The sequence below is a fragment of the Vespa mandarinia genome, chromosome 2 (assembly GCF_050613455.1).
Source record: "Vespa mandarinia isolate Hongniang chromosome 2, ASM5061345v1, whole genome shotgun sequence".
Lineage (NCBI taxonomy): Eukaryota > Metazoa > Arthropoda > Insecta > Hymenoptera > Vespidae > Vespa > Vespa mandarinia.
Window position 1 is genome coordinate 12223847 of NC_140811.1, and position 26283 is coordinate 12250129.

General features: G+C 29.5%; 1 protein-coding gene across 3 annotated transcripts in view; it reads right to left on the reverse strand.

The window, feature by feature from the left end:
• The window catches only part of LOC118440631 (zwei Ig domain protein zig-8), a 324123-nt gene that overhangs the window by 63083 nt on the left and 234757 nt on the right, over positions 1-26283 (reverse strand). For all 3 annotated transcript variants that reach the window (XM_085665055.1, XM_085665054.1, XM_035863962.2), the window contains one exon: positions 18545-18767. In XM_085665055.1, coding sequence (XP_085521181.1) covers positions 18545-18767 — 223 coding nt within the window. The remainder of the gene's footprint in view (positions 1-18544; positions 18768-26283) is intronic.

The following is a 26283-nucleotide window of genomic DNA, read 5'->3' on the forward strand; positions in this document are numbered from 1 at the left end:
GATATGAAAACGACAGTGCCAGACGGGAAAGATAGAGAGAATGGATGGACAGGTTCTTCTCAAGCATAACTAATGCGTGGATAATTAATTAAAACCCAGTAGATAGAGAAGTATAGAGGAATGGGGTAGAATAGGAGGAGGAGGAGGTAGGAGGAAGGGTTATATTAAGCGGTTCTAGTGACCGTTCATTTCACTCTCTCTCTCTCTCTCTCTCTCTCTCTCTCTCTCTTTCTCTCTATATTGAACTCTATCGGAGATTTTACATTCGATCAACGAGCTTTAGATTCGCGAATGAACGTTTCATTACGCCTATTTATGCAAATTCGTACTCTGCGAACAGGAATTAAAGCATTTCCCTATTTCGATCTATCGAACGATAAACACAACCGACGAATGGATATACGTACATACGTACAGACAGATGGATGGACCTATGGATGGATGGACGTACGGATTTCGCGTCGTACGGGCACCAACATAAATGATGACTAAATAAATTTTCCGTTCTTCGTCGATAGAAATTTTTAAGTGTGAAAAATTTTTTAATTTTTAACTTTGAGAATGTTCGTATATTGTGTATGTGTATGAGAGAAAGAGAGAGAGAGACAGAGAGAGAGAGAGAGAGAGAGAGAGAGAGAGAGAGAGAGACAGAGAGAGAGAGCTTGGACGCACGAACGAAAAAAAGGAAGGAAAGAAAGAAAGAAAGAAAGAAAGAAAGAAAGAAAGAAAGAAAGAAAAACAAAGAAAAACGAAGAAATGCAAAAAAAAAGAAAAAAAAATTAAAAAGAAAAAAATGAACGGAACCGAGATAATACATTGAAGATGTTCGTCGAAACGTGACGAGTGTAATTTTCGTAACGCGAGACTACTTTCGTACGATCGATTCGTCGGCGTTTCTTCGATGGTTCGTCGATCAAAGCTGAGAGATGCTTGGATAGGATGGAAAGAGATAAAGGGAGATAGAGATACAGAGACAGAGGGAGAGAGAGAGAGAGAGAGAGAGAGAGAACGAGAGAGAGTGAGACAAGGAGAGAATATATCAGCCGTAAATATATTCTATTTTCCTCTTTTGAAAGCACGATCACAAATGCTCTATCACGCTAGCGTACGTACGTACGTACCTACGTATATATATATATACATACGTGTTCGTTCTGTGCTTGGGAACAGCTTCAAACAAAGTTTCACGCTCGAACATCGGCTACCGATTAGCTTTCATGTCGTTCGCGAATTTAGCTTTTCAAGAGGGGAGGGGGAAACGATCGATAATAGGTCTATGTTGTCGTATAGAGAAATAGAGAGAGAGAGAGAGAGAGAGAGAGAGAGAGAGAGAGAAAGAGAGAGACGGAAGAAATTATGTTGTCATTGATCCATAGTAATATTTCGAAATTTTCTCTTGTCATCTTATATATATATATATGTGTAATATATACGTAAATAAAACTTGAGATAAAATATAGAAGAATAAATTAATAGGAATTGTCTTGTTCTATTTCACTTTTATTTATTTTTATTATTATTATTTCATAATAATAATAATAATAATAATAATAATAATAATAATAATAATAATAATAATAATAATAATAATAATAATAATAATATTAATAATAATAATAATAATAATAATAATAATAATAATAATAATAATAATATTAATAAAATGATTAATCAAATACGATAGAGGTAAAATACGTGGATATATTTATGATGACGTAAAAAAAATAAATAGAATGAACAGTAAGTTATGGCTATTGTTTTTGTTTGTCCTTTTTTCCTGTCTTAATTATTATTTCAGATTTGAATAAAAAAAAAATGTTAATTAAATATAACAGATATATCTTATTTATGTTAATATTATTGAAATAATAATAATAATGTAAATGCAACAAATGCAATGTATGCCAACGAAATATATACATATTTTATTATTCCAAAGTAGAAATAGTGTATTGAAATAAATAACAGACATATTTCTTTTGTCCTTCTTCAACTTTTCCTTTTTTTTTTTCAAATTTAAGTTCATCGATATCACCGATCATCGATATTTCATATATGAAAAACGTCAAAAAATGTCGAGAAATCTTCTTCTTTTGGTATTCGACTAAAGTATTTTAAAAGTTCAACGTTCACAAGTATATATACCACCGGTAATGGTCTAAGAATCCTTAGGACTGCATTGCCGGCTGCGAAGTATAACCTTTGCACTTTCGTCGGCTCTATTGTATGGCTGCGAATGAGCGGTAACGTCCAATGATTGGTAGGGTCTAACGAAGTGAAATGTCACTCGTCACGCGACAAGACTACGATGAGATAGGGTCTAACCACCATGATTCTTCCTTATTTCTCTTGAGATTATTGGACTAAAAAAGAAGAAAAAAAGATTTTACTGTTGGAAAGAAAAAAGTATCGAGTCGAGTCGTCATAGCGTCTTACTTTAACCAACTGATTTTTAAAATATTATCGAAGAAAATTTTTATGTCATGATAAATATTCTATATTAATATAGAAATTTTTATTTTATAAAATTTCATTCATTCAAACGATTGTAAAAATATTCGCATTTATGCAAAGTGTATGTTTATATATATATATATATATATATGAAAATAATTATTTAATTTGAATTTAACCATTATTTTTAATCACTTCTTTTATATATATATTTTATTTATATATATTTTATTTATATATATTTTTTTATTTATATATATATATGTAAAGAAAGTATACTTTCTTCAGGTAGATTTGCCGCGCGTCTCATAGCCCGCCCTTCCATTGTCATTTATTATTTACAATTTCTTTTGTGACCTACAAATCGAGTCGTTAAGATTTGGAAGAAAAACGGGCAGTATGAAATATAACATAGAAGAGAAAAGCAACACGAGAGCTAGAAGAAGATATATAAGATAAAAGAAATAAAATTTAACAGTGTGAATAATAAACGTTAATTGTCGTTTCTTTGTTCACAGGTAAGACTAATCAGAAACTAAGCATTAATTAACAAATAAAGATTTATCACTTTGTTCACAGAGAAACATATTTTCGTTTATCACATCCCATAAGCAATCCGAGATATTATATATATATATATATATATATATATATATATATATATTTTTTTTTTTTTTTTTTAATAACAACATTTCTTCTTCTTCTATTATTCGTGACATTGTATTATATGTACCATTTAAATAAAATTTTATTTCGTTAAATTGTTAATTCGATATATACATACATAGGAATATATTATATACATTAGAAACATGAAATGTGAGAAACGAATATATTAAATTTCGTAATTTATAATATTTTAGTATCACTCTATCCGGTCTTCCTTGATCTTTCTTTCCTCCAGCACCGCATTGCAGTTCCTTTGCATACGGCTAATATACTAGGGACCGTTTTTGGTCTGTCACGATGCATGTTGCTGCATTTGTAACGAGGAAGAAGCGCATAGGAGAAATCACGTATGCGTAAAGAAACGTGAATAAAGATGTAACTTCCCTTTTTCGTTCTCATTGAAATTTATTATTCAAACAAAATAAAGAAAAAAAGAAGAAGAAGAAGAAGAAGCAAAAGAAAAAAATACAGAAAAATAAATGATTCCCGTATCGTTGCAGGTACGTTAATTAATTATGTAATGAATTACTAAAATTAATGAATTAATGAATTAATAAATTAATTAATTAATCGTATAATTAATATGTACGATGTAGATTTTTGAAGATTTCATAATCTCAAGGGTAAACATATCATTTGATATTAAAATATCAAAGGGCAAGGACGAACCTTCGTGACATGCTTGATATAAGCATATCTAATTATTTTCCATTCACGAGTGGAATTCATTTTAATCGTAAAATTCCAACAGATCCAACGACAATGACGACGAGGGGAAAAGGTCGAGATAATTATACCGCAGTACAACGTCGATTTTAATAAAATTCTATCTCCTTTCCTATCATCCATAAATTATAAAGAAATATTCAAATTTGATAGAACGATTTAAAAAATTACGAACGAACGATCAAATGAACGAACGAACTGGCTATTAATAAAAAATTCTAATTTTCTCTTTGACGATTAGAAAAAAATATTAAATAAGGATTGTTGGTAAATAAATCGGGGAAACAAATGGGAAGCAAACGATATCTTACGTTTTATAGTTTATTCCTCGTTTTATCAATGGACCAATATATCCGGCTTTTCTTGCTTATTCGTGTTGATGAAACGAAGATAATAAATGCTTTGTTGACGTATTCTTTCCGCCACAGAAAATACCTCATCACAGTGGATTGGCTCTTTTGTTGAAGCGTTTCGATCGTATATACATAGACAAAAAACCCACACACACACACACACGAACACACATACACACACATACACAAATACATGTAAAGAGAAATATAGAGATAGATAAAATACTCATAGCGAGTTTTGTAAAATCAATTGGTTAGTTATATTCATTCGAAACCACATCACCATGATAATTCGAATAGAATATCGATTATATTCTACATATGTATTTGACGAATGAATTAGAAAATTAAGTACACACGTTTATATCATAGACTTTCGATAGAAGAAGAAAAAAAAGAAAAAGAAAAGAAAAAAAAAAAAAAGAAAATGTTCCTTCTTTCTTCTTTTTTTTCTTCTTTTCTTTATCTTCTTTTTCTTCTTTTAACCATCGATATATATAAAAAAAAAAATTTTGCAAAGATCTTGATTTACAAATTTGTTCGATACTCATATATATATATACATTTAAAAATTTGTTCGATACTCATATATATATATATATTTTATCATACATACTTCTCAACATACAATCGATTGGTTTCGTAATCAATTAAGTTGTTTCTTTGCGTACGCGCTCGAATAAGTACTTATGTATGCTAATGCATCAATCGAATGATCGAATTAATAATAACTGCTTTTGAATTGATTATGATCGATTTGAATTAACATTTATTGCTAATATATGGTTTATTAATTCAACCAGAAAAGAGGGAGTTCCCTCCCCCCCCCGTCCATTCTTTCATTCTTTTGTACTCATCTCTACCTATCTCTCGTCATTCGCGAATCGTATTATCGTCAAATTTAGTTTCTTCTTGCACTATTACGAACGTAACAAATTCGAATACTCAAGTGCGCGTAGCGTGTTATTAACTTTTCCCCGGTAGTACCTCTAGATTTAAACTAATTGTTTCTTCTCTAATTTTGTAATTAATGAAAGTTAGAAAATTTCACCCTGTTTAATATCTCGTTATCTATCAGGCAAACAAACGGTAAAATTTGATTATATTTAACGAAACTAAAACAATGTGATATCAAATGATTTGTAACTATATTAACGTGCAATATTACAACGACTAATCTGAGATAAATCGAGTTTTCAACTGTGTTAGTGAATTAACCGCATGGACTCCTTGTACTTTCTGTCTCTGTCTATGTCTGTCTGTCTATCTGTCTCTCTCTCTCTCTCTCTCTCTCTCTCTATATATATATCTATCTATCTATTTCTATTTATCTATCTCTTTCTTTCTGTTGGAAAAATCGTTCCAAACTTGGCTACGTTGTTTCGGGGCACCGATGATAACGGGGTCATCGTCCTACCAGATGGTTCTGGATCGATCGATAGCTTCAGATATTTCTGGCGATTAAAAAAGAAAACGAAAAAAAGAAAGAAAAAAGAAAAAAAACAAGTAAATAGAGAGAGAGGGAGAGAGAGAAAGAGGGAAAGAGAGAGAGAGAGAGGGAGTAAAGGAGACACGAAAAAGAAGAAGGCAAATCTGAATGTAATCGATGTATGTTGGTGAAGTAGATAATCGACGGAGATAAAGATGGAAGATTATATATATATATATATATATATATATATATATATATATATATACATATATATGATGACACGATCAATATTGTTGTTTATTCGTTCGTTCGTTTGTTGGTCTTTTTTTTTTGTAGATTCCTTTTCCTTTTTAATTTGTTTGTCTTTTTTCTTTTTTTATTTTATTAACGCAAACCCTGGAGTGCGTTCCGATTTGACGATAAAACAAAAAAGAAGAAAATTTTCGATAAATTCAGCTCGGCCAGCGGGTGGATGTTTTACGATCTGTCACGACTCCCTAGCTTTTTTCGAGATAAATTTAATATTACGTTGGTTATGGAAATAGAAACAAACAAAAAAGAGATAAAGATAGAGATATAGAGAGAGAAAGAGAGAGAGAGAGAAAGGGGAAATGTAAAAAAGAATAAACGATTAAAAAAAGAGGTTGCTCTGACCAAAAAGTCACTTTTTTGTCTTTCTTTCTCTTTTATTTTTTTTTTTATTACCGGCAATATTTGACGATGCGGTTCAGGCGAAACGAAAAATCGTGACGACAGGGGGTTCTGAAGAAAGAAATATTAATTCGCGATCGAATGAGAAGTGTATAGCCGATGACAAATGTGGATACTATGTCGAACGTTTAACATTACGTTAAACATTTATCAGCATATAGAAGAGGATTATAAAAGGACGATTTCGATGTTTTCCGAATGACCTATCTTTTCTCCTTCTTTTCTACCCTTCTTTTCTTTTATACTAGACTTTTCCTTCTACATATCTTCGCTCTTTTCTTTTTATAATATAATAAATAAATAAATTAATATATTTCATTTTATTTATATATATATGTATATATATATAATTTTATTTATTTATTATATATTATTTATATATTTATATATTTATTTATTATATATATATATATATATATATATATATATATATGTATATATCTATAAATTTGATTTTATTGTACTCTAAATCGATATGATAACGATCGTCTTTGGCAATGTTCCGGGTCATTTCGATCAGGTCGACGAGAAAAGGGATTCTCTCCCCCTTTACCTTCCAACGAGACCTCTTCCACAATCTTTCTTCTTTCTCCTTCTACCTATTCTCCCATTCCCCTTTCTTCCTTCCGTCCTCGTCATCTACCACTTCTCGCGTGTGTATGGCCTGAATGTAATATCACTCTCGATAACATTTTCTCTGGCCATTCTCTGGCCGATCAACGTGAAAAGCAATGTTGACGGCAGAGTCTCGCGAAAAGCAGCTTCCCGATCGAGCGGAAATAACCAGCGAAGAATCGCCGATCTCTTCTTCCTTTTCTTTCTCTCCTCTCTCTCTCTCTCTCTCCCTCTTTGTCGCTCTTTCTATTTTGCTCTCTTTTCGATTCGGCCTTCTTCACCCTCATCCTTCATTCTTTTCTCTCTCCCTCTCTCTCTCTTTCTATCTTTCTCGTCATCTCTCACACATATTCCTCTCACGCGAATGGAATTTCTGTGATAGTTTCGGCGAACACACTGCGGATGACCACGATAACAGTTTCGGAAAGTGACCAAAACGTGCTTTCAATCTTCTATCGTAGACTCAATTTAAATCAGGATCGATTAAATAACGTTTTTCAACTGCATCGAAATTCTAACGAAAGAATAACTGTGTGTATATATATTCTTTTCTTTTTTCTTGTTTTTTTTTTGTCTATTACGATACAAACGTTATCGAAACGCTTGGAGAGTTATCAAACTATTATGAATTTATTCTGCGCGCGTTATGCGATTCTGACATTTTTTAATACTTAAACAACGAAATCCGGTTTCGGACGAACGATTGAATATATAATACTTATCTATGTATTGATAACAATCGATACCTATCTATATCAACATACATACATACATACATACATATATACATAGGTACGTAGTAGTACGTCGAGCGTGTTATTTTTATTCATCTCGTATGAATTCATTTCACGTGCTTTTTTCCACTCTCTTTCCACGGCTTCCCCCCATCTTTTTCTCTTCCCTACTCCATTCTGTTCTGAATAAAAAAAGAAAAATAACAAAAAAAAAAAAAAATAAAATAATTCACCAACTACGATGATTTTCGATGAGTATAATTTTTCAACGAAAATTTCTCGTACACGTCGTCTCGAAAGTGAGTTTACTCCCGTGAAATTATTAATACACCTTGCACGTAACTAATTCATAGTGTAGTATATATATACATAGATATATACATATACATATATATATATATATATATATATATATATATATATCCCTTTCCCTCTCGTTAGATAGTTTTCTCGGTCTTATCCGTCGCGTGAGATAATGGTTTTAGCAAAACGAAGATCCCTCGTTTATCTTTCCTCTCAGTGAGTGCCATTGAACAAAGCACTTCGAGACGTGTTCAGTAGAGAATCGCGAAATTCTCTGGTATCTCGCGAGGGTTAGTTGTATTTTATTAAAAGATATCCTGATGAAAAAAGAGGGAGAGAAAGAGAAAAAGAGAGAAAGATGTATGTATAAAAAAGATATTTTTTTTTTTTTATCAAAATATAACATTCATGAAGGTGTCAGTAATTATCAGCTCAATCCCTTTGATCCTTGAGAAATGCGTACAACTAATATGTTTAGTGTGCATGTATGGGTAGATATATATGTTTATTGTATGAAAAGAAAGGGTTACAAATAAATAGAGAAAGAGAGAGTGAGAGAGAGAGAGAGAGAAAGAGAGAAAGAGAGAAAGAATCTGTCGTGGTTTTCTTTTGATCGTGGAAGCTGTTCAAAGTCTCCTCTTTTGTCATTTTCAACTCAGCGAGCATCGATTTCGATTAATCGATTTGCTACTCTCTTTCTTCTCTACTTTTTCATTTCTCTCTTTTTCTTGCTCTCTTGCTCTCTTGCTCTTTGAAAATGTGGGATAGGAAAAATTGCGGCGCAGAGGAAATAAGCTGCACAGAGCTCAAGCGTGCTGAGAACTTTGTTAATCTTTGTTCGAAACGGCAAAGAACACGAGAGTTGTTTTCATACCAAACTCTCCGGGCTATACTCTCTCTCTCTCTCTCTCTCTCTCTTCCTTCCTCTTCTTCTTTTTCACTTTTTTTTTTCTTTTTCTTATACTAGTCATATTAAGAGAAAGAAGGTCTGAATTTTACGCTATTATAAACTATAAAATGTTTTCTCTTTTAAACAGAGAGAGAGAGAGAGAGAGAGAGAGAGAGAGAGAGAGATTTGAGAAAGGGGTCTGCGTTTTGAAATATGAAATTTTGTTCATTGTTTTCGAATTAATCAAGACTTAGAACTGGATTGCTTCTTGTTATGGGTGGAGTCCGTACCTTTGATATGGAGTATTTCGCCTTCCACAATATATAGTCAATAATTTCAATCCGTATAGATCGTCACAGAATAGATTGAAAAATTTCCCGTTTAGGAAGATTTTTAATTGGCACGAAAACAAAACTTACTCACTTATTTATTTAATTAGTTACTTATCTATTTACTTACTTGGAATCTCAGGACTAATACTTATATTTTTACAGGCCTCTGTGTGCAGTCCCCATGCTTGCGATTAAATTAATTTATCTCGTTCGACATTTTCGACCGAGATAGATTAGATACCTAACGTGTATTTAATTATTCACGTTTGAAAATGCCGACGTTTTTCTGATCATTTATTTTTACAAAGTCCATTACTTATTTCGTTGGGTAAAATGTTTTATAAAATCGGCGATTATTGATTTAGTTCGTTAAATATTTTATCTATTTTCATCTCTCTCTCTCTCTCTCTCTTTCTCTCTTTCTCTTTCTCTTCATTATCCAAACGTTTATTCGTATTCGGAGAATATTGGAAATTTTTCACCGATCTAATTTTTTCTTTTCGCATTTGAATCTCTTTCTCTCTTTCTCTCTCCCTTTTTATACACACACACACACACACACACACACACATGTATATATAAATATATATAGATGGATAGAGTTATAAAAAAGTCAGGATCATAATACGTATTCTAAACGAGCTAGACGATGCTCAATACTTTGAATCCACGTGGAATTAACTTTCCATATAATCTGGCTCATACGATAATCGATTAATCGAAAGAAAAAACGAGAGAAAGATAGATAGATAGATAGATAGATAAAGAGAGAGATAGAAAGGGGAGGGCAGAGAGAGAGAGAGAGAAAGAGAGAGAGAGACATGAAACTTGCTATTAACGACGACAATGCCTTTGAATTATTTATAAGTATATAAAGCATAGATACAAGCGAGTTAGAATACGAATAGCATGGTATGGGGTGACACCGATCGGTCGGTACCTTTCTGTTAACGTTTCATTATTTACTGTATTACTGTCTATCTCAAATGTGTACAGCGTCCTCGTAGAGAGTCCAGTTTACATTACGTTCTCTCTGTACTCCTAACTTAATTGGGAAATGTCCTTGTGTAAATGTTAGAGAACTGAACGTGTAACGAGAGAACCATAGAGAGAAAGAGAGAGAGAGAGAGAGAGAGAGAGGGAGAGGAAGAGAGAGAATGTGTAAGAGAGAGAGAGAGGGGAGGGGGAGAAAAGCACATTGGTTAGCGTAATATTTCACAAGGAGTTCTACTCAATACATAGCACGTCTCACACTTCTAGGCTTTTCAAGTGGTTGTTTGAGGTAACTGCTAATTAACTTTTGGTAAATGCATTGAGAAAATGTGAAGGAACGTTCTTAGAAACGAAGAAGGACGGACGTTCTTAGGGCAAAGAAGAATAGGAAAAAACGTCGAAATTGTTTAAATCGATAAAATCGTCGATTTCTCTCTCTCTCTCTCTCTTTCACTCTCTCTCTCTCTCGTTTTTCTCTTTGTCGAAAGCAATCGTTTTCATATTTTAATTTTTCTCTTCTCTTTTTTTTATCTTTTTTTCTCCTCCTTTTTCTTTCTCTCTCTCTCTCTCTCTCTCTCTCTCTCTCTCTCTCTCTCTCTCTCAGTGATCATCTCCTATACATATATTTTAGAACGATATCATGAACGAATCATATTTGAAAAAAGAATTTTATTCAGATATTTCCATTTTTTTTTCTTCCTTTTTCTTTTTTTTTTCTTTCTTTCTATCTTTTTTTTTATCAGATCTGAAAACTGTCGCAGATGTTGAGTACGACTCCGGGAATAAATTGGTCTATGTGAAAAATTGTTCTGCGATATGAAATATTAAGTTTCGATTTTTTCTCTCTTTTTTTTCACCTTTTTCTTTTGTGCTATCTCTCTCTCTCTCTCTCTCTCTCTCTCTCTCTCTCTCTCTCTCTCTCTCTCATTATTTTAATTCAATAAAATTCTGATTTCAATAAAAAAGAAAAGGAGAAAAAACTTGTTGACTTTTTCTTATCTTTCTTATTTTAATAATAAAATAAACGAAGATTACAAAAATCAAATATGACGACTATATTAATTATGATATAACATAAGTAATGAAATCCATGTTTTCTATTTTCTATTTTTATTTAAATCATATTCTACATACAAACACACATACACAATATTAATGTTTTCTTCATTGATCTTGTTTACTAATAAAGATTAATCAACTTTATCTAATAATTTTTCTTAGTAACGGTATATATTGAAAGCTCATACAGGATCGTGTGTTAAAATGACAGTGAATAGAATACTGTTAGCACTAAAAGAGCAAACGTGGTAGGACATCGCCGAAAGTGGAACGTAGAGAGAGACAGATAGATAGATAGATAGATAGATAGATAGATAGATAGATAGATAGATAGAGAGAGAGAGAGAGAGAGAGAGAGAGAGAGGGATGGAGATATAGGGTGTGATCGAGCACGACTAAGGACAAACCATATCACAACGCAGATGTTGCACTCTCGAGCTGTCGTCGTCACTTTAGTACAAGGCATTTACAACCTGTTAACGATCGCCATCCTATTTTCCTTTGCTTGTTTCCCTAGTCATAATTAGAAACTCCCTCTTTCTCTCTCTTTCTCTCTCTCTCTCTCTCTCTCTCTCTGTCTCTCTATCTCTGTTAAATATTGTTGGATACTCGAACGATAAGAAATATTTCAAGTTCTTTAATCGCTTTAATTTATTTTATATTAAATTTCGACTCGTTTAAAATAATTAACATAGTTTTAAAGAGATTAATAGAGATGAGATATCGTAAATAAAAAGATAAATTATAAGAAAATAAAAAGCAAGATAATTATGGGATAGTAAGTTGTTCACGCACATGTGCGTTCCTCAATTGTTCACAATACTTTCTCCTAAGGGTTATATATATATATTACTATTGGAAATATCTGCCCTTAGGAAATTGTTGGACACTCGTTGAAAAAATGGATAGATAAAAAACACATTGCCATCTTTGTTCGAACTTGGGCATTTCTAGGGAAGTATCTAGTTTTCAATAATATCGAGCTGAGGAATAAATAAATAGTGAAAGTAAATGCCTAGGTCCGACGAGTCAAGAGTTGTCTGGCGTCTAGTCTTGAAATATCCATTGACATTCTTTAGTCTATACGATCATTAGAACAAAGGGGGCACATATGAAATGTTTAAACATTCCAATGAACTATTCTGATCTATCCCCGACTAATGAGCATCTATTCCTTCCTTTTCCATGCTCATTTCATACTTCAACTCCGCCCTTTTTATACCCTTTCCTAATTTCACTAAAGTCTTCGCAAATAATTCTAAAGACGCCAAAAAGTTAGTTAAGTTACATCCTTCAGACTTTCGAGTCTTATTAAACATTACACAAAACACATCAACAATTATATCTTATTTCAACAAATATACCTCGCGAGTTTTACAGGATCCTTTAAAAGAACGCACGTTCTTTCATTAATTTGTGGGAACTCGGCGAGTGGTATTTTGTTGATAATTTTCAATGGTATCCTAGGCAAGTGCCTCTGCACTTATTCATTGCGACCAGTGGGTCTATATTTCTGACGACAAGGAAGAGACGGGAGAAATTCTTCATGTAAATCGACCATCATCGTTGGTCCGGTGCGGACCACATTTATATATGTATATATATATGTCACAGATTTCGTTATATATATATATATATATATATATATATATATATATCGTAGATTTCGTTATTTTATTTTTAAGACGCCACAAGCATCGAAATTTTGAACGAATTAAAAAAATGACCGTACGTTGTGGACAAAAAAAAATAACAACAAAGAAAGACAAGAATAATAACAAAACAAATTATAAGGAAAGAAAAAAAATAAGAAAAAAAGGAAAAAGTTGTTAAGATAATTATGAAAATAAAATTTTTATTTTATTTTTTTTTTAAGATACACTATAAGGAAAGAATATTCGATTAAGTTGGATCTCAAATATTTGATTAAATTAATAAAGATGAACATATATATATTTAATACATTAACATTATATATATATATATATATATAATGTTAATATATATATACATTGTAGGATATTGTTACTTAATTATAAAATTCTTATGGTTCGTGATCGAATAACGTTAGTATGATTATAAGCTTTTATCTGACTATAAAAGATGGATTTAGATAGGCGAAAATAGATATGAGAAGAGAAAAGAAGAGAGATAGATACATAGATAAATAGATAGATAGATAGAGATAGAGATAGAGAGATAGATAGAGAGAGAGAGAGAGAGAGAGAGAGAGAGAGAGAGAGAGAGATGGAGGATTGAAAGTACATGGGAGTAGTTATGCAACAAGCGAAGTAGCTCGGCTACGTGGAAAGCTTGAATATTGCAATTTGTGGTGCATGCAGGAGGAAAAAGAGATTTTCAATGTATACGACAGTGTAGAAGAGAAAGACAGAGGGTGAGAGCGAGAGGGAGAGATAGAGAGAGATAAAGAGAGAGAGACAAAGAGAGAGAGAGAGAGAGAGAGAGTGATAGAGATAGAAGAGAAACGGGATATGAAATACGATGCTTTCTACGTGCGCTCACGCAACGCCTTCCTTGCCTGCTGAAGCTTAACACTTTAATAAAGGTCGAAGTTCACGTGTATTGTAAGATAAGTAACGAATCGTGATTCGTGAGTCTTCACGATTTACAAACGAGAAACTATATATATATATATATATATATATATATATATATATATATATATATATATATATATATATATGTCATAGATTTCGTTCGAACGAATCATCTGTAATCTCTTTTTTTTATTTTCTTTTTGCTTTTCTTTTCTGAAGCAAAGTTTAAGACCAATATTTATTTCAATAGGTTATAAAACGAGAATTTTCGCATACGAATTTATTATCGAACAATATTATATACAGATAATAAATAAATTATATATTTATATATATATATATATATATATATATCGTTTAGATATTTTAATTATTATATTTATGTATGCATATATTACATATATGTATGTCTAAATAAATTTGTGATTATTCATTAAGAGAGTCTTAATATAATAAAATGATATAAATGGAAAAGGAAACGAAAGATAAAATAATCGTGATATGAGATAACCGGATATATGTCGTACACGTCGTCGAAAAGATAAGATCCATAAAATATCATTCAAGCTGCTTGGAATTTAAAGAGAAATTCTGAAATTGGGTGAAGAATTAGATGAAAAGAGGGATGGATAGAAAGAGAGAGAGAGAGAGAGAGAGAGAGAGAGAGGGAGAGAGAGAGAAACGAGGACGCGCTTGAAATAATTCAAAGTATTTTTCTCTCTCCCTCTCTATTCTTTCTTTCTGATACATACATATGTACCTACATAGATACATACATACATACATTTATGTAATGAAAGCTATCGAATTAAAAAAAATTCAGTTTTCATCGGATGAACGTTCAAATTTCAAGAAATTGGAAAAAGAGAAAAGGAAGAAAAAAGAAGGAAAAAACAAAGAAAAATCTATCACACTAAGATTTAGTGATAATAGAACATAAAAAAAAAAATCACGGGATACCGGAGATTTGTATTTACGATTTACATTACATTACATTACATTACATTACATTACATTACAATATGTAGTAGATATAGTTACGCAGTTTGTTTGGCAAGGATACTTGAAAGTGTTTTCACTTAACGATCGTTGAATCGTTTTTCTAAAGCGTTGACGTAAGTGAATGAGAAGAGGAGAGCTGTTGTTGGATCTCAAGTTAGATGTTAATGATAATTGAAGTTGCCTCTTTCAGAGAGAAAGAGAGAGAGAGAGAGAGTCGCTTCTTACGTGTCAAAGATTACAAGATGACGCGTCTTGACTAACGCGTGTGTACATTGCCTTTGAAAGATTCTTTTGGTCTCTTTCTTTTGTAAGAAGGAAAAAAAGAGATAGACCAGGCAAGTGAGAGAGAGAGAAAGAGAGAGGGAGAGAGAGAGAGAGAGAGAGATAGAGAGACAGAGGGAGAGAGACAGATAAAGCAAGTAAAAAACGAACGAAAGGCAAAAAAAATAACGCGAAGTAAAAAAGGTGGGAAATTGTGAAATTCAATCAATACGAATGTTTCATGAAGAATATAATATATATATATATATATATATATATATATATATATATATATCCGATTGATCTTTATCAAATTATCAAGAAGTTCTATATCGTGGTGAACGGGAATACAAAATAGTAAAAATGATTGAGCTAACGGCATCAAGGGATTACGTGGGGTGGGTTGGGGTACGATGGTAGTAGTGGACGTTAAAGAGGAAGGTGAGAGGGGAAACGGTTGGTAATGGAGAGAGTAAATAGAATTACAGCTAACCGAAGTGGATTCCTTCGTCCGTGGAAATATTTGCGAACGCTTTGGTAACTGGAAAGTTCGAGATCCGTCGTAGGATGGAAGCTAGCTGTGAATGTTGACCTATCTAAAGTCGGTTTATTGATTTTGTCATTTGTCCTATGCGAGAGAAAAATCCCATGGAGTATGTTGAAATGTTCGAGAAAAATTCGTATGATACTGTGAAACGTTATTTGTCCTTGCTTCTTTCTCGCTTTTTTTTTTGGATTATCAAATATCTATGCATACGTACACATACACACACACACACACACACACACACATACACATTCGATCTTGACAAACGAGATTAATTTTCATTGTCAGTTACGATTCTCGAATGTTAAATTTTAGATTGATCAAGAGAAATATCGTTAAAGAAAAATATCGTCAAAGATATCGTCGATATTGTCGAAGTATAGATATATTTATTATATATATATGTATATATATAATAATATATATATAATAATATATATATAATAATATATACATATAAATATTCTATTTGTATAAATTGAAATTAATTAATATAACCTGGTTGTTGTGTTTCTAACGAAAAATTTAATTTATTCTTTAAATTTATTAAAGAATAGAGTTTACGATCGTCAAACGATTAAAACGTGGTATAATGGTTTTTCATTTTGGTAATATCGTTACGGAAAACATTTTATCTAGCGTCAGAGCTGTTTCATTGTATTTTGTTCGGTAAATGGAAGTACAAATTCTGAGCTATAACGTACATTATCATTTTTTTTATCTTTTTCCTTCTCTCTCTTTCTTTCTCTCTCTCTCTCTCTCTCTCTCTTTCTTTTCTTTTCTTTCAACTTCTTCTCCGATCGTTAGTAATTACCCGACGAAAGAGAAAAGTACAAGCTTTCGTCGAGGGCCTCAGACAGAATGGGTAACTATAGTCGTTACTCTTTAGGATCATTTGTTCAATGGCCGAGTTAGGGGTCACGGTCAGGAATGATAAATGATCCATTTCGTTCTCTCACGTTTTCATAGACTCCGACCTGTTTTCTCTCTTTCTTTCTCGGTCTTTTTCCCTCTCTTTTTCCTCTTTTTCTATTCCTTCTTCTTCCTGGTAATACATATATGTATCCTTTCTCTCTCTCTCTCTCTCTCTTTCTCTCTCTCATACATCTCGTCTTTAGGATTGCCCACGTCGAAAATAAGAAGAGAAACGTGAACTACCCCTTACCCTCTTTTTTCATTCCAGACCCTTAAACGCGCACGTACATATATACACGATTTAAGAATTTAAAGAGGCTCTCTCTATATCTTTCTCCTTTTTTTTTTTTTTATTTTTTTTCTCCCTTTTTTTTTCATTATATGGATCGACGACAATTTTTTTTTTAACGATTAACTCTAGAGCTCGAAGCTCGTACAAAAATGGGGTCATCAGACTTAGACATACTTAGTAATGTATGTACTTACACAGATCGGATTTGATGATTTACATAGTTGAAACGATTTTTGAACGAATGTTTTTTCTTTATTTTCGTTGATTTGTTCTTCTATTTCGTTCTCTCTCTCTTTCTCTCTCTTTCTCTTCTTTTCCTTTTTTCTTTTCTTCTTCTTTTTTGCTCTTCTTTTTCTCTCTTTCTTTCTCTCTCCTCTCTTTTTTCTTCTTAATATTATTTTAAAAACGTCGAAACGATTTTCTACGAACGTTTTTCAGTTCTCGTTTCATGTGAAAGTTTCACGTTTATCCTTGAGATTTAACTAGTCGCTTTGACGATATATCTCGAAATTGTCAACTCGATCGATCTTTCCCGTGTACGTTACATAAATACGTATGTGTGTGTATGTGTTTATAAATATTTGTGTATGTATTTATATGAGAAGGATTTCGAATGTAAAGTGGATAAATATAACGACTTGGATTAAATACTTGTTAAAGGAAAAATGTACGAGCTGAAGTATCATCGATGTACCAATTTCAAAAATAAATGATTTTTAATATCGGCAGTATATATATATATTTTTTTAAATATATATATATATATATTTTTCATGATGATAAATGCTTGAATTTTTTCATAACTGCAAATTACGAGTTTAATTCGATATATCGTGTATCTATTATATTATATTATCGAAATGGATCGATTGTCGAATAAATTCGATTTATTTTCGGCGTTCGATTTTTTTTTTCGAATTTTAGATGATCTACAATGAAATAAGAAGAATCTTTTCATCATTAATTGTTATTTCAAGCTGTTATAAAAAAAAAGAAGAAAGGAAAAGAGATCACACGATACATCATAACGAGGAAAATATAAATTAAGTAAATACTCGAACGCGTTCCATTTAAGAGAAAACGCATACGATTATTAACAATTTAATTTTAATAATACAGGAAATCGAGATATGTTGGAGCGAAATATAGTAGGCGTTCGATTGGCAACATTTCAAGTTTTAAAGCTAGGCTTAAATTTGACCGTAGAAGCAAACTAAAAGGGGAACTAGACGTTAAACTGGGACAGATTCAGATTAGAATTAACTAATTGTCGCCGTCTATGTGTGTGTGCGTGTGTGTTTGTATATGTACTATTTGAGTACGCTGATTGAACGTAACACTGTTGCTATTTATTTTAACCAATCGAGCCGTTTCCCCACTTTTCATTTTCGAAAAGGCACGAAACCACGAAGAGAAAAAAACGAAAAGAGAAAAGAAAAAGAAAAAAAAAAAAGAAGAAAAAAGAAAAACCACGAGACCCGATTTGGCTCGATTCGATACACTACTACTCCTTTTTATCATTTTCTGATGAAAATAAGCTCGTCAGATCGAAAAAGAAGGGAACATTGAAAAAAAAAAAGAAAAAGAAAAAGAAAAGGAAAAAGAAAGAAGAAAAAAAAAGAAGAATTATTTTTAATTTCGAAGAGGTCGTAGGATATTTGGGAATGGGAAGATGGGTGGAATGGACTAACTTACTCACCGATAACGTTCAAATGTACGAAATGGCTCATGTGGGGAGTCGTCGAGACCTGGCACTCGTAAATACCACTATCTCGATGCTGCGGATATTTTATTTGTAGTGTCCAATCCTCCGACTGAGCTTTGTGAATCGCACGAAATCTCTGATCATTCGTGTATGTGTACTGACCAATCGTCAGCAAGTGAATGTCCCTATGCCGGACCCACGAAACTTGGAGCGTCATCTGTAAAATAGGATAAACAAAGAGAGAACATTACGTCATCATATTATATTTCAATCAAATATCTTTTTAATTAAATTTTATGTATATTTATATATATATATATATATTTATTTATTTATATGTATTTAAATTTAATTTATATTTTTAAATTTGATTTATATTTTTAATTTTGATTTAATAATATTAAATATATAAATATATGTACATATAATATACTTCTCTCTCTCTCTTTCTTTATGTATATATATATATATATATATATATATATATATATATATATATAAAGAGAGGAGAAAGAGAGAGAGAGAGAGAGAGAGAGAAATAATTAAATTAAGTTTTATTTTGTGATAGATAGCATATTTTCATAAGCGTAGAGAAAAATTACTTTATATAAAAGTATTTTTATCTTTTTCTTTTTTCTTCTTTGTTTTTTATTTTCCTTAAACAAAATGAATTCAATCCAATCGGAATAGAGAAAGGAAGGAATATTTACTTTACTCGGTTAGTTTTCATATACAATCAATTATCGATAAAATTTATAGAAGACACAACTTTGAAGAGAGTATATATATATATATTATATATATATATATTTATATATATATATATTATATATATATATATTTATATATATATATATTATATATATTAAATATATTTACATAATATGCATTTTATTGATTGATTCATTATTAATAAAATAAGTTTCTTTGAAAAGAAACAGGCATCGATTTTTCGATTAAATGTAATAATAAAGAAAAGAAATAAATCGATATTATAAACCTTTTTTTATCGAAATAAACAAATTAATCGACAAAAACTATAGATACCTATTTGTCATTCATATTTTTATATAAAAATTACGTAATCGTGTCGTAATATATGAAATATATTATATTATTTATATCAAAAGTAAATAAGTGATTAATAAGTCGATTGAAGTTTTATAATTCGTCAAAGATTAATAATAAGATGAAATTGAAATGTTTATGTATATTCATAATATTCTATTTAGTCATTTGTTGTATCAAAATAAATAACAATGCAAACATTATAGAAATAGTACATTATTATCTCTACGAATACAATCGTTAATTAATCCTCGGAGATTGAGAAATTTAACTTCAAAAAAAGGAAAATATGAAACGCGATGTCTCAATTCATATGTATATATGTGTACATGCTTCGAGTATAATATATTATATTATATTATATATGTATAGTATAGTATATACAATACATATACATGTGTGTGTACGTGTGTGTGTGTGTGTGTGTGTGTGTGTGTGTGTAGGAGATTAGACTGGTTCGTTTCAGGATTTCACGGGGTCTTTCTTCTCTTAGGCGGCATGGTGAATTAATAGAGTCGCTTTGCATATCGTTGATAAAGTTAATGTCGACATAACGATAGAATAGATTCGAGTTATGTTTTGTAAGGTAATTGGACACGTTGATTTTCCATGATTGATGGGAGCAAATATTTGTTTACTTTGTTAAAATAGAACGGAGGATTTAATCGAGCGGCCTATCGGTGCGAATAACGACGGATATCGTAAGCTTTCAATACGCGGTCATCGGGTTTCGAGTTCGATTTTCCATTCGAATCTCAAACTCTGATTGCTTCATTAACTCGATCGTTATTATAATAATTAAAAGAACGTAGTACGTTGATTTCATTGTTCTTTTTATTCGTTCAACGATCATCACCCTATCTCAAAGAGAAAGAAAGAGAGAGAAAGAAAGAATAATGTTTATTTCTAATAAAGTCAATAATAATAATAATAATAATAATAATAATAATAATAATAATAATAATAATAATCGTAATAATAATGACTGAAGAAACGATAATGAATCCTGAAATGTGGAAGTATGTAATTTTTGTTTAGTGTCTTTTGATAGTGTTTTTTCTTTCATCTTTCACAAAAGTAAAAGAAAAAGGAAATTGTAATAATGATAATAATGATAATAAAATATTAAAGATACAATTAAATCCAAATATATATATATATATATATATATATATATATATATATATATATATATATTGTAGATTAGTCAATATATGCTTTATAGTCCGTAAATTCTTAAAAGCATGATGGAATGATGAAACGTTCGGAAAAATGACAAACAATAACAACGACAATAATAATAATAATAATAATAATAATAATAATAATAATAATAATAATAATAATAATAATAATAATAATAATAATAATAATAATAATAATAATAATAATAATAATAATAATAATAATAATAATAATAATAATAATAATAATAATAATAATAATAATAATAATAATAATAATAATAATAATAATTAAACGTACGAAATTTTAATAAAATAAATTGTACTATATAAATTGTGACAAGACAATAGACAATGTAAGAACGATTGAAAGAAAATTATTAAATCATTATGATAAGAATTCTTGAAGATTTTTCTTTTTTCTTTCTCTTTTTTTTTTTTTTTTTTTTTTTTTTTTTTATAAAAACAAATAAATTCTTCTGTGATAAAATCATTCGTCATGGATTTGTTTAACGATTAAAAATTTATTGCATAATAATATTGCAATAGTCCATGAAAATAAAAATAACGCATAATAAAAATATTGCATATATTCCATGAAAAATTGCGCGTTGATTTGTAATAATACAAAAGTTTTCCAAAGAAACATAAATTTTCTCGTACTTTGAGTTAGTCCAAACTTGCTCATTTGAGAAAGTTCTTACGTTCTTTCTATAAAAATCTTATTCTTCTCGTTTCTTCGCGTTGTTGTTTATGTTGTTAACTTTGACTACGTCCATCCCCTTGTCATCGACGTTGCCTTATGGATTTGTGAGATGTACAATTCTTTAAATGAGACTGTATTTTAAATTTCGACGTACATACATATATAAATAAGACGAATATTTTCAAAGATTCTTTCTCTCTCTCTCTCTCTCTCTCTCTCTCTCTCTCTTTCTCTCTCTTTCTTACTTTAGCTAATTCTCTTCTTTCCTTTTATTTTATTTTTCTGATACACGAGATATCAGAGGAACTTTTCAACGTAGAGCTAACGTTGTCCTTTTCTCAGAATTAAACTTGCTAACAAAGATGCCTAATATAAGATTTATAAAAAAGAAAGACAAACAAAAAAAAGAAAAAGAACAACTTAATGCAACAACATTCTTTCACTCTTATTTTTTCTTATGCATTTACTTTTTTCTACTTATCTCTTGGAAATTCATGCGTCTTCTATATTCATTCGATCAGGAATTGTTATCGAGAATTTTTCTTTAATTTTTTTTTTTTTTTAGAGTTACTTAGAGATCAATTATTAAAGAAAAGAAAAAAGGAGGTTCCTTCCTTTCTTCGATAAATTTTTAATATTTAAATGACGTGAAAATTTGTTAATATTCTCTAAGGTATAGATAAAAATAACATAGATAATTAATATCTAAAAAGATTAAATTATAAAAATTTCTTTGCAACTAGCTTATATATATATTAAATACGATTGAATTATTATAATAATTATTACTTGGATATGTAATTTATTGTATTATATTACAATACGTTACGTATTACAATTAAATTGTTGAAATTTGTTACGCCGATAAAAGTGTATATATGTAGGTATAATTTGTTATCTTAAACATGATCGTTTTTATAATTATCGTAGCTCTGCATTCTAGAACACATAGTGATACATTAAAGTAACGAGAGATCACGAATAAATCTAGCATCGTTATCATTTACCTATGTACGTATGTATCTATATATGTATATATATATATATATTTTTTTTTTCTCTCTCTCTATTACTCTACCTTCTATATCTATATAATCGCTCTTTGCATAGCAATATTGTTGTCCTATGCAAACGATTTATGCTTCGTACCACTATTACGCTTTCAACGACCTATTCCTTGTCCATTTAATTTACATATGCTCTCTCACACAATCAAAAGGATCTATCCGTTTTGAGAAATTCTATTTGTAGTAGTACACATATTTTTCTTTTATATATATACTATAATATATATAATATATATAATATATATATATTTTCTTTTTGAATAAACTACATATCTAATAAATATATTAGAAAATTATTATTATTATTATTGTATTATTATATATATAATATATATATAACATTATATAATAATAATAATAATAATAATAATAACAATAATAAATAATAATAATAATAATAATAATAATAATAAATAATAATAATAATAATAATAATAATAATAATAATAATAACCTTTTTTATTTTTTAAATAAAAAGCTACATTTTTTACAATGGCACCATATTATACGTTCAATTTACCAAAATAAAAATTTGTAAATCAAAATGAAAATGAAAATAAATTAATGATTAAATATAATAAAAATTATGAATAGCGAAACATGTATTTTCGACTTTTGTGTAGTTGTTAAATTTTCATGACTCGGAAGGTAAAAACAATGACGTTGTCGAAAGTAATGAATTGCTTGCACTTCTACGTAGGTGTGAATGATTGAAATGAGAATGGTCTTGATGGAGACAAAATGCTTTACGTCGAGATAAACGATCGAATCTAGAACGTTCTACGATTTTCTCGTGAGAACAATTTTAGCGAATCCGATAAATTCTACCTATTTCCCAAGTGAATTCACCATTGGTCCCTTTAAATTGAAACTTCTAATAATATTCGAAAGGGAAAGTCAATCGTCTTGTCATTATAATAATAATTAATGATTTTCAATAAACATCGATTTTATATTATAACGGATTATGATCGATATTTTTTTTTTTTAATTCGATATTAAAATAGAACGATTTATCTTTTTTTTTCTTTTTTCGAACAATTTTACGATATATATACGTTACGTATATAATCATTGTATTGTAAAACAAATAATGTTGAAAATTTTAATATTATATATATATATATATATATATATATATATACATGTAAATAAAATATAATAATATTGTATTGAATTGCGTTTACGAGCGTTTTCCAATGGCATGGTTAATAAGTAAAGACGATATTCGTAGTATTAAATAAAATAATACTAGTAAACCATTGTATAATATAATATACAATGTTATACTATATTATGTTATGTTATGGTTGGATAAGTCAAGAAATAATATCAAAATTGTTACTATTTTATATTTAAATAAACAACATCGTGGTATATCGTATAATAACATTGTATTCGATTGTGTTTATTGTTATATGTCAATGAATAATTTTAATAAAGATATTCAAATAAAATCAATTACAGATATTAAACATTGTTTATTTACAGATAAACATTATTTGTTTAGGAATATAATAAAATACGAAAAATTTTTCAACGATAATATAGCCAAATCTTCTAATGTCAAATAATATAAATAGTTGTGTGATTTATATTTGATCATATTAAAAAGTAAATTCATATCTACTCACGCAATTGAGATTGGAAAATAAATGGAAGTTCGGCTTAATCGAAATTAAAGCGATAAGTAAAATGAATGGCTAATGAATCCGTCGCTCTCCGATGATTTTATCCCTCGGTAAAAACAATAACGGTTATCTCCGTCACGAGATTTCCCATCGTTAAATAAATCGTGGTCGTATGTTTTGTATAAACGATTAATAAACGCCCATCGTAAAATCGCGAATAAAAGAAAGAATAAAAAAAAAAAAACGAAGAAAATATATAGGTGTATGTAGGTATAAATATATTATATATTATATATTATATATATACATATATATATATATATATATATATATATATATACACATACACATATATATGTACACACCAAGCGGAATGAAATATATGAGTTCGTTTTAATCTCACGAGCCTTCTCGTTTCGTCCATTCGATCGGCGAAAAAGAATCGTTTCTATTTAAGCTTCATGTCGATTAAATGTATAGCCATCAATCTAATATCTTTCTCTCTCAATCTCTCTTTTCTTTTTTTTTTGTTTCACAAAATAATAAACGAAATTGATGAAAATATCATTGATCGCATTTTGGTTATCTAAAATTTTCATTTAAAACTACATACGTATTCTCGAAAGTGGATACTAAATTTCTAAACGTAGAAAATGAAACGATTATATATTCGTTTTCTTTTTTTGTAAATAAACCATAATATATGATAAGTTATATTTGTTTTTGTACCTAATTATACTTATGCATATATATTCATACATATTATACATTGTTTTTCAATTTGAAAATTTTCATTGTTTGTTTTACGTATATATATATATATATATATATATATATATATATATATATGTATACATATATATGTATGTATATATACACAAATTTCACAATATAATATTTTCAAAATAATTTTAATCAATATTATTTATAAATATAATTCATTAGTTTCCAATAGCAATTATTAGTGTTTTATAATATATTGATATCGATTTGATAATACATGAATTAAATTGCACGCATAAATATATACACACAGACGCACACATTTATTTATAGAAAGCAGGACTCTATCCCTCTCTCTCTCTCTCTCTCTCCTTCTCTTTATCTCTAATCCTTTTAATATGATTTACGTTATTTCTATTCGCAAGACTCCCACGTTACTCGGATGACATTTTGAATATAATCTAAAGTTCATAAATTATCAGAACTAACGCAGATACAGAGAGGAACTATCTAACCTGTTTTGAAATTCAATTATCGAAAAGCATTCATTTATAATGTAATATAATTTAGAGATATACGGGTTAAAACTTAATTTCGAGATTAATTATCATTCGAGAATATAATAATCGATTTAGTAAGTTGTACGAAAGCGTATTGTTTCTCTTCTATTAAAAATAATTAACCTACCATGCATAAAACAAATAATGATAATTTTAATATATGGTACGAAATGAATTGTTCCCTTCTATTAAAAATAATTAACCTACCATAGATAAAACAAACAATGATAATTTTAATATATCGTACGAAACGAATTGTTTTCTTTTATTCAAAATAATAATTAATCAATCTATATATATATATATATATATATATATATATATATATATATATATAAATGTATACATCTATTAGGAGGACCGGAACGTAATGTCGTTTCTGCGCATGTCGATATTTGATTGTGATTAAAAATAAAAACTTGTTAAACATTTATTCGTTTGAATTTAATTTAAGAAAGCGACATTACTTTTCGGTCCCCCTAATATATATATATATATATATATATATATATAAATACATATATATATACATATATATATATATATATATATATATATATATATAAATACATATATACACACACACGTAATATAGAGAGAATTTCTTTTCAACTTTTTCTTTCTTTCGTTTTTTTTTTTTTATTTCTTTTCTTTTCTGTCCTTTTTCTTTTATAAGGAGAAAGAGACCATCAAGTAAACTCTCTTTATCCTTCCTTCACATTCTCAGCGATCACTATCGACGTACCTAAAGGAGACGAATATCGTTTCGCATCATCCAACGTTCTTCGGTCTGC